The following is a 14,529-nucleotide window of genomic DNA, read 5'->3' on the forward strand; positions in this document are numbered from 1 at the left end:
TGAGGGGGACACGGGACCTAAACCTAGCTACATTTAGCAGGTTTCTTGTTTCAAGTTGATTTCTCAGTCAGATGTGAGCAGACCAGTAGGCCTATAGTGGGAAAAAGTACTCTCATGTTTTACTTTTACTTTAAGTAAAAGTATCAATACTGTCATGTAGAAATACTCCATTACAAGTAAATGGCCGGAATTCAAAACTTACTTGAGTAAAAGTACAAAAGTATTGGTACCAAATTCGAAACTGCAATTCGAAACTGGCCCACCCCACCCACCCCTTTTTCCCCTCACTGTATATGTTTCTTTTCCCTTTTTACCTCCTTTATGATGAATTCCTGTTCTGTTCTTTGACTATATAGAAGTGTCTATTTGTACGTCTCTAAATGTTTTGATGAATTGAACAAGGTGGACCCTCTTGTAAACAAGTGTAATGCTTTATTGGGTCGTCCCTTAGAAGAGTATACTAAGGGTCGACCACTCGGGTTAACAGTCTTTGTATTGAGTTTGTGCTTGAAATGTACTGTAATTCTGCAAAATGTTAATGAATATTTCAATCAATCAATCAAACTTAAAGTACCAAAAGTAAAAGTATACTCAATACTCATTGTGCAGAATGTCCCACTTCGAGTTTTCTAATGTATAAAAATATTTTGAAAATAGCAGATCTACAAGCTCACAATGCGTAGCGATGCATCGTGAGCTTGTAGATCAGCTATGTTCAAATGGTCAAAACAGCTAATCTACAAGCTCACATCACAGGTTGCAAAAGCCATGATGGGTTTTCTCAAGCCAGAGCTCAGAATTTTGCACCTACAATTTTGAGTACCTGTGCGACTGTCCATAGTGTCTGTGGTGCATGTCAAACTGGGGGCCTCCATACTTTTCAAATGGGGGTCTGTGGGCTAATAAGTGTAAATGTTGCAGTCCTTGCCATGAACATATTTCCCTACCATGCATTTGTACGAATACTTTCATGTTATAGTGCTGTTTTTATTCATTAAAAACACACAAATATATAAGTTAAAATGAACGGCAATTAAAGATATGTAAAGATATGTACAACAAAAATTCCAAAACCATGTTTTAAATTCCCCAGAAAAGTTTTATTACCCTTTTTTAAAGATACATACATACATACATATATTTTCAGTGTCATGATCTCTGCTCTGGGCCAAAAATGTACATAACTGAACTGCCATTTTCAGTATTTACAAAGCAGTCTTTTATACTGTAGAATAGATTAGTAGTGCAGTGGAACATGACTGAGCGCCTGTGGTGGTGGAGGGAGTAAAACTCACTGAGCGCCTGTGGTGGTGGAGGGAGTAGAACTCACTGAGCTCCTGTGGTGGTGGAGGGAGTAAAACTCACTGAGCGCCTGTGGTGGTGGAGGGAGTAAAACTCACTGAGCGCCCTGTGGTGGTGGAGGGAGTAAAACTCACTGAGCGCCTGTGGTGGTGGAGGGAGTAAAACTCACTGAGCGCCTGTGGTGGTGGAGGGAGTAAAACTCACTGAGCGCCTGTGGTGGTGGAGGGAGTAAAACTCACTGAGCTCCTGTGGTGGTGGAGGGAGTAAAACTCACTGAGCGCCTGTGGTGGTGGAGGGAGTAGAACTCACTGAGCGCCTGTGGTGGTGGAGGGAGTAAAACTCACTGAGCGCCCTGTGGTGGTGGAGGGAGTAAAACTCACTGAGCGCCTGTGGTGGTGGAGGGAGTAAAACTCACTGAGCGCCTGTGGTGGTGGAGGGAGTAAAACTCACTGAGCGCCTGTGGTGGTGGAGGGAGTAAAACTCACTGAGCGCCTGTGGTGGTGGAGGGAGTAGAACTCACTGAGCTCCTGTGGTGGTGGAGGGAGTAAAACTCACTGAGCTCCTGTGGTGGTGGAGGGAGTAAAACTCACTGAGCTCCTGTGGTGGTGGAGGGAGTAAAACTCACTGAGCTCCTGTGGTGGTGGAGGGAGTAAAACTCACTGAGCGCCTGTGGTGGTGGAGGGAGTAAAACTCACTGAGCGCCTGTGGTGGTGGAGGGAGTAAAACTCACTGAGCGCCTGTGGTGGTGGAGGGAGTAAAACTCACTGAGCGCCTGTGGTGGTGGAGGGAGTAAAACTCACTGAGCTCCTGTGGTGGTGGAGGGAGTAAAACTCACTGAGCTCCTGTGGTGGTGGAGGGAGTAAAACTCACTGAGCGCCTGTGGTGGTGGAGGGAGTAAAACTCACTGAGCTCCTGTGGTGGTGGAGGGAGTAAAACTCACTGAGCGCCTGTGGTGGTGGAGGGAGTAAAACTCACTGAGCGCCTGTGGTGGTGGAGGGAGTAAAACTCACTGAGCTCCTGTGGTGGTGGAGGGAGTAAAACTCACTGAGCGCCTGTGGTGGTGGAGGGAGTAAAACTCACTGAGCGCCTGTGGTGGTGGAGGGAGTAAAACTCACTGAGCGCCTGTGGTGGTGGAGGGAGTAAAACTCACTGAGCGCCTGTGGTGGTGGAGGGAGTAAAACTCACTGAGCTCCTGTGGTGGTGGAGGGAGTAAAACTCACTGAGCGCCTGTGGTGGTGGAGGGAGTAAAACTCACTGAGCTCCTGTGGTGGTGGAGGGAGTAAAACTCACTGAGCGCCTGTGGTGGTGGAGGGAGTAAAACTCACTGAGCGCCTGTGGTGGTGGAGGGAGTAAAACTCACTGAGCGCCTGTGGTGGTGGAGGGAGTAAAACTCACTGAGCTCCTGTGGTGGTGGAGGGAGTAAAACTCACTGAGCGCCTGTGGTGGTGGAGGGAGTAAAACTCACTGAGCGCCCTGTGGTGGTGGAGGGAGTAAAACTCACTGAGCGCCTGTGGTGGTGGAGGGAGTAAAACTCAGCGAGGCTAACATGCACCGCAGATTAACACAAGTTAAATTTGTGTGCGTTTTATTGGCCAGAACTCCAGGGTTAGAACTCTTGCCAATACATAAATGACCAATTGCCAAAGACTCAAAGCTCAAATACGTTAAGGAAATGGTCTTTTTCCTCAACATTTTCGACAAACATGCTGCGTGATTCTTCGTTGTGTACAGTGTGTGCATCTCATACAAGCTTCTCTTCTGGACTGCTCCTGTACAGGCAGTGTTGTTTTCGTCAGCAAATTTTGATTTTAGTTTTAGTCATTAGTCTCTTGAATAGTTTATTTAGTTTCAGTCACATTTTAGTCACCTGGAATGTTTGTGTTTAGTCTAGTTTTAGTCGACTAAATGTCGTAAGATTTTAGTCGACTGAATCTACGGTTGATTTAGTCGACTAAAATGTATTTTGGCGGGCCTTCATGCCGTCGTAATGCCTGTTTTTATACTTGCTGAAAATAGCCGATCTACAAGCTCACAACTAGATCTGCTATTTTCAGCATGCAACCAAGTGTAAAATGACTTATACTGGATCTCGTCCATTAGTCCCTTCCTAACAATTTAGTATAGTTTTTATTTGTTGACGAAATTGTCAATATATTTAGTCTTAGTTTTCATTTAGTTTCCATTTAGTTTTCGTCAGTGGAAAAAGGTAGTCGGACATTTTTCGTCTTAGTTTTAGTCGACGAAATCAACACTGCTGTACAGGCAATCGTAACTTGTAAACCAAGAAACCAAGACCAATCATCCATCCATCCATCCATCCATCCATATGCACTAGATTTGATACAGGACATGAGACAAAGTGAAGCAGCATGAACAGGCACATATGGCAGACCCAAAGTGAAGTCTGATGGAACACAATAGCATAAAGTTACCAAGCCGTGTCAGAGAACCTAAAGTCAACCCATGTGCAAATCAAACTGAGATCATTAACTGTTGAAGGTAACTGTCAGTGTTATTCCTAAATCACAAGATAAACAAACTCAAGGCAAACAGAGAAAAAAAAAAAGAAAGGAAGTAGTGCATACTCACTACTTTTGGTGTGCTTGATTTAGCGTGCTGGCCTGGCACCCCCCAGGGTTAAACATGCACAAGTAGAGGGGGTCCACTGAGCAATAGACGGCTGTTAGACATGAGTCTAAAAATGCGATAAAAAACGGCTATTTTTATTTATTATTTATTTTTAGACGTCTATCCTTAGATTAGCGGTTGTTTAAACGTCTATATATAGATGTTTAAACAACCGAGAATCAACGTCTAATCTAAGAATAGACGTCTAAAAATGTTTTCATTTTTAGCCGTTTATCGTAATTTTAGACGGCCCTTTAGACGAATATTACACGTCTATTAGACAAAAGAATGTTCAGTGGGGGGGAGGGGGGGCTTCTGTAATAATTCATTACAGAACGCCCACTGCTGTGCACTCTGATTGGCTGAACTAAACCAAGCGAACCCAAACCGCCCACTGCTGTGCACTCTGACTGGCTAAACTAAACCAAGCGAACCCAAACCGCCCACTGCTGTGCACTCTGACTGGCTAAACTAAACCAAGCGAACCCAAACTTTTACAACAGTAATTCATTATGCAAACATACAGTTTTGTTTTTCTTCCTTCTTTTGCATTTAGGATGTCGGGTTTAAAAACAAAAACAAAAACATCAACTAGGCTGGTCCAGTTAATAAAACGGCAGAAGCGGTTGAAAGCAGTTTGTGTTTTCTAATTAACCCATTTTTGGGAAACCCCTTTTGGTGTTTTAACCCATTTAGGCCTGACGTCGAAGTTTAAAACATGTCTTTCTAAATCCTGATAGTTTTCTCAAAATACCTATGTTCCTATATCAGTGGTGCTCAATATTTCATGTCAAGGACCGCAAAAAAAATCTGTATGAGCATGTCGATCTGACATTTTTCAAACGCCAACAGGGGTTACCGCCCAAAATGGGTTAAGGGTTATGTTATACTTTAGCTATTGAAAAATAGCAGATCTACAAGCTCATAGCACGGCACCGAGTGCCACGCTACGAGCTTGTTATAGGTCTGCTATTTTTGAAAAACCGTGAAAATGTGGCACAAACATTTGAATATATATTCTTTGCAAACGTTTTTAACTCAAATCTTTGCTTCTGAGGGGTTCCTGGAATGGGGGTCGGTGGCCAATTACATATAATTCTAGGGCTCCTTGACATGAAATAGTTTGAGCACCACTGATATAGAAACATAGGTATTTCAGAAAACTGTCATGATTTAGAAGACCATTTTATACATTTCGACGTCAGGCCTAAATAGGATCAACATACACCAGACTTAGACACGCAAATTGTTTTAGAGCAAAGCGTAAACACAATACACCGATCGAGTGATATAAAATCAAAGATAACAATCAATATTAAATCATACAGAAGAATACAGTGAGGTTAAAAAGAAAAAAAAAACAGCTTTATGCAAAGTGTGGAGTAGGAGAGTTGTACAGTACAGCAGTATTAACCCATTAAGACCCGAGGACGCATCCCAGTCGCCTTATAGCTTTTAACCACTTTTAACCATTATTTTACACTAGCTGTTGAAAAAAATAGCAATTTCGTAGATCTGCTATTTTTGAAAAATCGTGGAAATGTGGCGCAAATCTTTGAGTAATATATATTCTTACACAGCGAACCTTTATAACTCAAATATTTGCTTCTGGGGGGGGGGGGGGGGGGGTCCCTGGTACAACATATTTTCAGATGGTGGTCCGTGCGGCCAAATACACATCATTCTGGGGGGGTCCTTGACATGAAAATGTTTGAGAACCACATTTTATTCAGAAAACCGTTTTGGATTTCGAAGGCATTTCGTATAATTAGGTCCTCAGGTCTTAATGGGGAAGAGAGGGAAGGGTCTTAAGAGGGAAGCCAACGCCGTAAGCAGAGAGAGAGAGAGACAGAGAGAGAGAGAGAGAGAGAGAGACAGAGACAGAGAGACAGTCAGTCTGTGTGGATGCTATAGAGCGCCCCACGTCTCAGCAGGGGGGAAGTGTTCTAGAACGCCGCTCTCGGTGAAGACGTCCTCTCCCATGGTGAACATCAGCTCGTACTGCAGATGCACTTTCTCCTGGGAGGCCAGACAGTGAATGAGAAAATAAGAAGTGTGTCAACAATAAACATAAACTTCTGAAGAATAGATGCGAACTTCAAGTCTTACTCATCTAATCATCTCTTGAATAAGTTTGTGTTGGCTAGTAGAGCACACCTTTTCAAAGTGGCCCGCCGGGGCCCCCATCCTTTTTAAAGCCAATTCTCAATAGAGCGTCGCAGTCCGCCCCCTTTCATGACAACGCCAGGCCCAGGAAATTATTTCCGGCACGGCGAGTTGCCGTGCCGAGCATTGCTACGGCCACCAGAGCCACCTCAGTGCCGTTCCCCCTACTTCACCTGCCCCCCCTACATGTCTGCACCATCCTGCTCGCGCTCAAAGTGAACACAGCCGAGCACCATCGCTGAAAACAACGTCAGAATGGCCACATTACAACTAGGGTTGGGATTCGTTAGGATTTTAACGGTTCCGGATCCTTCTCGGATCCCTCTTAACGGTTCCGGTTCCTAACGGTTCCCTTAACGGATCCTAATATTATTTTTTCCCCTTTTTTTCTGACATAGATTATGCTTATATTATAACTAACCTAACCAAGTACATAATAAACACACATTCATTAATTCAATTATTGAAAATACACTTTACAATTATGAGGTGGCAGTGTGGCACTATTATTTAAACTTCACCACCACCACCACCAGCTAGACACCACAACAATATCATTGTTGCAATTTGTACTGTATATTGCAATTTGTACTGTATATTAAATATAGCCTACAGTACACATTGCAATAATGATATTGTTGTGGTGACAAATGTTGTCTTTAATGTTCAGATTAATTTAATATGAAGGACCCCTTACCCTAATGGAAACAAGCCATAGTGCTTTCTTGGATTATAAAATCGTTTTAGCAGACCTTGTATTGAACTGTAGGCTACGTTCCTGTGCTTTTTTTCTGCAAACTGTTCATAAAGTAATCAATCTATGGAGGTATGCACCTAAACGCTGGGCTCTCAACAGCCACGCGATTAATTTAGAACCAAATCAAAAGCAGTTGAGTTGCTTATAAGTGCAGACAAATTGATTTGGCTCTATACTATAGTTAACGTGATTCATAAAATATCAGACAGAAAGACGTCGAGTCATTGGCGTTCTAAATTAACACCATTAACAACAGTTGTACAATACGCCGCGGCCTAATGAAAAGCTCTGTAGACGACAGTAGTTTTTATTTTCTATTACGTTACTAGCCTGGGGAAAGTGAACGAGCCTTGCATCATCCTCGTCCCCCGCCGGCTAGCTGTGGTGGAGTTGCGGGGAGAGCGGGCACGGCTTTCCGCATGGCTCACAAACGCGATGTGCCGCCCTAGATTATTCTCGTGAGTTGTGGACTCGTGTAGGCATATTGATTTTGAGATGTTTCCTCAATGTGGACGTGGTGCAAAACTGCAACTGGTACAAGTTGCAACAACCTTTGCAGCCAGGGAACTATAGCATCGCATTTATTGCACTTGCGTGCTCAGCCTCAGAGTAATTTCCCTCTCTGTTAACCACACTTTGGAGATCTCTTCAACATACTGTCCCAGTCGCTCCGCGGCGGTCGCTGAATGCACAGAATAGTGGGCGTATCCTCCCCGACCCCACTAACTCACTCATGTAGGTTGGGTGACGTCACCCCAGTAACTTGGCTCTGCTTGCATGCATGCACAGACACAGCGGAGCTAAATGACGACTGATGAGATCCGTTTGGGGAACCGTTAATAAAAAAACGATGGAACCGGCTCCGGATCCGCAATGTCGGAACCGGGTCTGAAATGGACCCGGTTCCGAATCCCAACCCTAATTACAACGTCTTGATAAGGTGTATTTAATGCACTGATAACATATGAATCCGCTGTCTATTTGGATGTCCTTGGCATGGAACGTTTGGGGAACCCCTGGGATACCCTGGGGTTGCAGGGTGTGCAGAGGACTGATTCAAAGTGTCCCAATAACCACAATTTCCGATGATGAATTGAATGCGAGTGCCATCTAAATCAGCGTTTGGGTCAGGAGGACCCATTTTCGGAATCTACGGACACATTATTATGGGTTCGCAAGGCTGCCCCTAAATAGAGATGGAGCTCATTAATTTTTATTGATAACAAGCACCGTATCAGGCTTATCGGGCCGGGTTCTTATTGAGCATTATTTTGTGGAAATATGGTAGACGACAATTGACTCGGAAACAGAACCAGTATATTTTATTAGGGCCTTCAAATACAGTACTTTTCTAACAGACGGAAAGCAATTGACTTTTTTTAAAACCTTTGATTAGATTTATTGTCTTGATTGTTTAAACATGACGTCATGGGCCGCTATGCTCGATAACAAACATGACGTCATGGGCCGCTATGCTCGATAACAAACATGACGTCATGGGCCGCTATGCTCGATAACAAACATGACGTCATGGGCCGCTATGCTCGATAACAAACATGACGTCATGGGCCGCTATGCTCGATAACAAACATGACGTCATGGGCCGCTATGCTCGATAACAAACATGACGTCATGGGCCGCTATGCTCGATAACAAACATGACGTCATGGGCCGCTATGCTCGATAACAAACATGACGTCATGGGCCGCTATGCTCGATAACAAACATGACATCATGGGCCGCTATGCTCGATAACAAACATGACGTCATGGGCCGCTATGCTCGATAACAAACATGACGTCATGGGCCGCTATGCTCGATAACAAACATGACGTCATGGGCCGCTATGCTCGATAACAAACATGACGTCATGGGCCGCTATGCTCGATAACAAACATGACATCATGGGCCGCTATGCTCGATAACAAACATGACGTCATGGGCCGCTATGCTCGATAACAAACATGACGTCATGGGCCGCTATGCTCGATAACAAACATGACGTCATGGGCCGCTATGCTCGATAACAAACATGACGTCATGGGCCGCTATGCTCGATAACAAACATGACGTCATGGGCCGCTATGCTCGATAACAAACATGACGTCATGGGCCGCTATGCTCGATAACAAACATGACATCATGGGCCGCTATGCTCGATAACAAACATGACATCATGGGCCGCTATGCTCGATAACAAACATGACGTCATGGGCCGCTATGCTCGATAACAAACATGACGTCATGGGCCGCTATGCTCGATAACAAACATGACGTCATGGGCCGCTATGCTCGATAACAAACATGACGTCATGGGCCGCTATGCTCGATAACAAACATGACGTCATGGGCCGCTATGCTCGATAACAAACATGACGTCATGGGCCGCTATGCTCGATAACAAACATGACGTCATGGGCCGCTATGCTCGATAACAAACATGACGTCATGGGCCGCTATGCTCGATAACAAACATGACGTCATGGGCCGCTATGCTCGATAACAAACATGACATCATGGGCCGCTATGCTCGATAACAAACATGACGTCATGGGCCGCTATGCTCGATAACAAACATGACGTCATGGGCCGCTATGCTCGATAACAAACATGACGTCATGGGCCGCTATGCTCGATAACAAACATGACGTCATGGGCCGCTATGCTCGATAACAAACATGACGTCATGGGCCGCTATGCTCGATAACAAACATGACGTCATGGGCCGCTATGCTCGATAACAAACATGACGTCATGGGCCGCTATGCTCGATAACAAACATGACATCATGGGCCGCTATGCTCGATAACAAACATGACGTCATGGGCCGCTATGCTCGATAACAAACATGACGTCATGGGCCGCTATGCTCGATAACAAACATGACGTCATGGGCCGCTATGCTCGATAACAAACATGACGTCATGGGCCGCTATGCTCGATAACAAACATGACGTCATGGGCCGCTATGCTCGATAACAAACATGACGTCATGGGCCGCTATGCTCGATAACAAACATGACGTCATGGGCCGCTATGCTCGATAACAAACATGACGTCATGGGCCGCTATGCTCGATAACAAACATGACGTCATGGGCCGCTATGCTCGATAACAAACATGACGTCATGGGCCGCTATGCTCGATAACAAACATGACATCATGGGCCGCTATGCTCGATAACAAACATGACGTCATGGGCCGCTATGCTCGATAACAAACATGACGTCATGGGCCGCTATGCTCGATAACAAACATGACATCATGGGCCGCTATGCTCGATAACAAACATGACGTCATGGGCCGCTATGCTCGATAACAAACATGACGTCATGGGCCGCTATGCTCGATAACAAACATGACGTCATGGGCCGCTATGCTCGATAACAAACATGACGCCATGGGCCGCTATGCTCGATAACAAACATGACGTCATGGGCCGCTATGCTCGATAACAAACATGACGTCATGGGCCGCTATGCTCGATAACAAACATGACGTCATGGGCCGCTATGCTCGATAACAAACATGACGTCATGGGCCGCTATGCTCGATAACAAACATGACGTCATGGGCCGCTATGCTCGATAACAAACATGACGTCATGGGCCGCTATGCTCGATAACAAACATGACGCCATGGGCCGCTATGCTCGATAACAAACATGACGTCATGGGCCGCTATGCTCGATAACAAACATGACGCCATGGGCTGCTATGCTCGATAACAAACATGACGTCATGGGCCGCTATGCTCGATAACAAACATGACGTCATGGGCCGCTATGCTCGATAACAAACATGACGCCATGGGCTGCTATGCTCGATAACAAACATGACGTCATGGGCCGCTATGCTCGATAACAAACATGACGTCATGGGCCGCTATGCTCGATAACAAACATGACGTCATGGGCCGCTATGCTCGATAACAAACATGACGTCATGGGCCGCTATGCTCGATAACAAACATGACGTCATGGGCCGCTATGCTCGATAACAAACATGACGCCATGGGCTGCTATGCTCGATAACAAACATGACGTCATGGGCCGCTATGCTCGATAACAGGCTTGATAAGCTCAAAGCTTATTGATACCGGGTACTCGATAAGCTTGTTATCGGGATTGTTGTTTTTTTCTTCCAGTTGTCGGGTTTCGAGCTCCATCCCTGGCCCCCCAAGGGTTTCGAGCTCCATCCCTGGCCTCCCAAGGGTTTGGAGCTCCATCCCTGGCCCCCCAAGGGTTTGGAGCTCCATCCCTGGCCTCCCAAGGGTTTGGAGCTCCATCCCTGGCCCCCCAAGGGTTTGGAGCTCCATCCCTGGCCCCCCAAGGGTTTGGAGCTCCATCCCTGGCCCCCCAAGGGTTTGGAGCTCCATCCCTGGCCTCCCAAGGGTTTGGAGCTCCATCCCTGGCCCCCCAAGGGTTTGGAGCTCCATCCCTGGCCCCCCAAGGGTTTGGAGCTCCATCCCTGGCCCCCCAAGGGTTTGGAGCTCCATCCCTGGCCCCCCAAGGGTTTGGAGTTCCATCCCTGGTCCCCCAAGTGTAAAATGTAAAAGTACCTTTTGAGGGTTTGCCAGGAGCAGGATCTGCGTGATGGCAGCAGGAGGAAAGATGGGGTTGAAGGCAGGTAGCGTGTCTCCTGACGGGGGCTGAAGTTTCACTGCCATAGACTGGATACAGAGACCAATACACAGTATAGGCAGGTTATTATCCTAAAGGAGCTTTAACAACATAATGCTTTTAAAAAACACCAAAAGGGGTTCCCGCCCAAAATGGGTTAAACACCAAAAGGGGGTTCGTTCCCGTCCAGGTTATTAAGCCTCACCTTCGGGGCGGTGCTGTGGAAGCCGATGTTGGTGACGGGGAGCGGGGCCGAGGACAACATGGAGATGATGACCACCAGCACGTCGGAGCGCGACGGAGGCGAGTCCCGGGCGAAGTGGAACAGAACCCGCACACTGTGGCCGTCAAACACGGTCACCGGTAACAGACTACCTGGAGAGGAGAGGAGAACAGACATGGAGTAGAGGCAGTGGTCCATTTGAAAGACATATGCCAGGTCTAGGGGTCCTAGGCCAGGTCTTAGTCATGGTAACAGGTACGGTCGCCCCAATTCCATCTCGCCCCAGCTTTTTTCCGCCGACCTCACGCCGACAGCTCGGTGCGGCGGTTCTTATATTCCTTTTTTTGTTTTACTGAGAATAAGGTAATAAGTTTAGGGTTAGGCATAGTTTTACTGGGGTTAAGTTTAGGTATAGGGTTAGGTTTAGGCATCGTTTTACTGAGGTTGAGGTTAGGAATAAGGTTAGGTTTAACCACATAATTTACTTAGATTACTTTAGGAATACCAGGCCGCGCTGTTCCGCCGGCTGTACGCCCGGGGCGAGTTGGTAAAGGGGCGAGCAGTCTCGTATTCTTAGTCATCATAGCTTCGTTTTTATTTAGTTTCCATTTAGTTTTCGTCAGTGAAAAAAAGGTAGTCAACAAAAATAAATTCGTCTTAGTTATAGTCCAGGGGTGGGAAACTGGCGGCCCGGGGGCCACATGCGGCCCCCACCTTCACTTAATGCGGCCCTCAGGTTAATGTCAGAATACTGATTGGTTTCAGCTGTTACAATTCCACAACATGCAAACATGACCCGCTGTAATTACTTCTAAAGTCTAAATTAGTAGCTCATTGCTCAACACAAGTATAATTAAAGGCATTTGAAATGGCATAAAATGTACATTTTCAGGATTCCAATTCAAAAATAGCAAAAATTCAAGATTTCAATTCGAACATAGCAAAAATAGCCGATCTACAAGCTCAAAACGCGTTTGAGCTTGTAGATCGGCTATTTTTGCTTCGACAGCAATATATGGCCCTAGGGAGTGAGTGTGGAAATATAGTGGCCCTCTCCATCGTCAAAGTTGCCCACCCCTGTTTTAGTCGACGACATCAACACTGCCAGCAAACCTGTACTTACTGGGCTTAATGGACTCCAGAGGTACAAAAACATCCGTCAAGGTGACGTCCGGAGCGGGAGTCTCCGGGGAGTGAACAGGGGACATGTCCAGCAACGTAGCCGCCAGGCTGGGCTGAGAGTCCAGGAGAGACCCAGGATGAGGCTCAGAGATGAAGGCCGGGATGGGGCTCGGCGTCGCCGCGGACCCAGACATGCTCTGGAGGTCTCGCAGAGTCGGCTTTGACGACTGCTTGTCCCTGAAGCCCCACCACAAAATAATAACCCATTTAGACCTGAGAAAAAAAGTCTTCTGAATCCTAAAGGTTTTCAGAAGAACCTATGTTTCTGTGTCAGAGGTGCTCAACTTTTTTCATGTCAAGGACCTGCAGAATTATCTGTATTTGGCCGCGGACCGCCCATCTGCATAGATGTATTTCCAGATATTTTAGTATTTCAAAGTGTCACTGGTCTCACTTCCTTCCTGGACTACATGTTGTCTCATCCCCCTATCCACGAGGTGGGGTGAGTGCAGCAAAGCATTAAGGTAATTGTAGTAATCCAGCAGTGAGAACAGTGTCCATGACATCAACGACACTTTAAAGATGGAGTGCCGCGATTGTTTTCCACCCTAAAACATGATCATCAGGTATTATTATAATAATTATGAGGACGAAGGAGGGAACCCCTTTGTGTTTTAAGCATTATGCTATACTTTAGCTATTGAAAAATAGCAGATCTACAAGCTCATAGCATGGCACCGAGTGCCGCGCTACGAGCTTGTAAATCGTGAAAATGCGGCGCAAATCTTTGCTTCTGGGGAGGGGGATCCCTGGAACAACATATATTCAGATGGGGGGAGTCGGCGGCCAATTACATAGTTTTTGGAGTCCTCCTTGACACGAAAAAAACATTGAGAACCACTGACATAGAAACAAAAAGGTTTTTCTGAAAACTGTCAATTGTTGTGTCAGGTCTAAAAATGGGTTGAAGTTCTCCTCTTACCATTTGACCTGTAGGCTCTCTGGAGGTAGGGACTGCTGCATCAGGGTCTTCCCCAGCAGGTCCAGCTCATCCAGGGCAGAGCTGCCAGGAGTGGAGCCCGAGGAGAGAGGCTGGGAGTTGGAGGAGGGCAGCGGGTCGGGGCTCAGGAGTAAGCTGGGCGCTGCTGGGATGTTGTCTGTGTCTATGCTGTCCGACGACTGTTTCACGGAGACAGACAGACAGACATGTTCAGGGTTCTTCTCCCACACCGTTTTTTTTTTACCAATGAATTTACAAAACTTAATCTCGGGATATTTAAAAGGATCCCCTGGCTAATAAGACAAATATGCCTTAAAACATTATACTTGCCTTCTGTAACTAAAATTTAAAAATAAAAACACTTTATATTCTCTATTTATCTTTCATAAATAGAGAATATTTCACTCAATGGGAACTGCTCCTGTCGCAAGTTGATGATGTCCTTATGTCCATGTGTGGTTCAGCCCTATGGAATGTATGGAATGCACGTGCTAATAAAAAGTATTTAAAATATTCCTTTGATGCTCATATTATCCATAGGAAGTATTAAGTTGTGTATAACCCATTCTGGGGGGGAACCTTTTGGTGTTTTAAAGCATTATGTTATACTTTAGCTATTGAAAAATGTAGCAGATATAGCAGATCTACAAGCTCGTAGATCTGCTATTTTTGAAAAATCGTGAAAATGTGCCGCAAATTTGGAATATATA

At 45.8% G+C, this 14,529-nt stretch overlaps 1 protein-coding gene across 2 annotated transcripts in view; it reads right to left on the reverse strand.

Moving 5' to 3' along the window:
- Positions 1 to 1,074: 1,074 nt before the first annotated feature.
- LOC306935985 (ADP-ribosylation factor-binding protein GGA1-like) overlaps positions 1,075 to 14,529 on the reverse strand; it is a 29,180-nt gene continuing 15,725 nt past the window's right edge. For both annotated transcript variants that reach the window (XM_079519383.1, XM_079519382.1), the window contains exons 13-18: positions 13,802 to 13,998; positions 12,821 to 13,056; positions 11,680 to 11,849; positions 11,414 to 11,524; positions 2,811 to 5,949; positions 1,075 to 1,267 (exon numbers count right to left, since the gene is read on the reverse strand). In XM_079519383.1, coding sequence (XP_079375509.1) covers positions 5,839 to 5,949; positions 11,414 to 11,524; positions 11,680 to 11,849; positions 12,821 to 13,056; positions 13,802 to 13,998 — 825 coding nt within the window. In that variant the 3' untranslated portion in view covers positions 1,075 to 1,267; positions 2,811 to 5,838. The remainder of the gene's footprint in view (positions 1,268 to 2,810; positions 5,950 to 11,413; positions 11,525 to 11,679; positions 11,850 to 12,820; positions 13,057 to 13,801; positions 13,999 to 14,529) is intronic.

This window comes from Electrona antarctica (assembly GCF_951216825.1).
Source record: "Electrona antarctica genome assembly, chromosome: 14".
Lineage (NCBI taxonomy): Eukaryota > Metazoa > Chordata > Actinopteri > Myctophiformes > Myctophidae > Electrona > Electrona antarctica.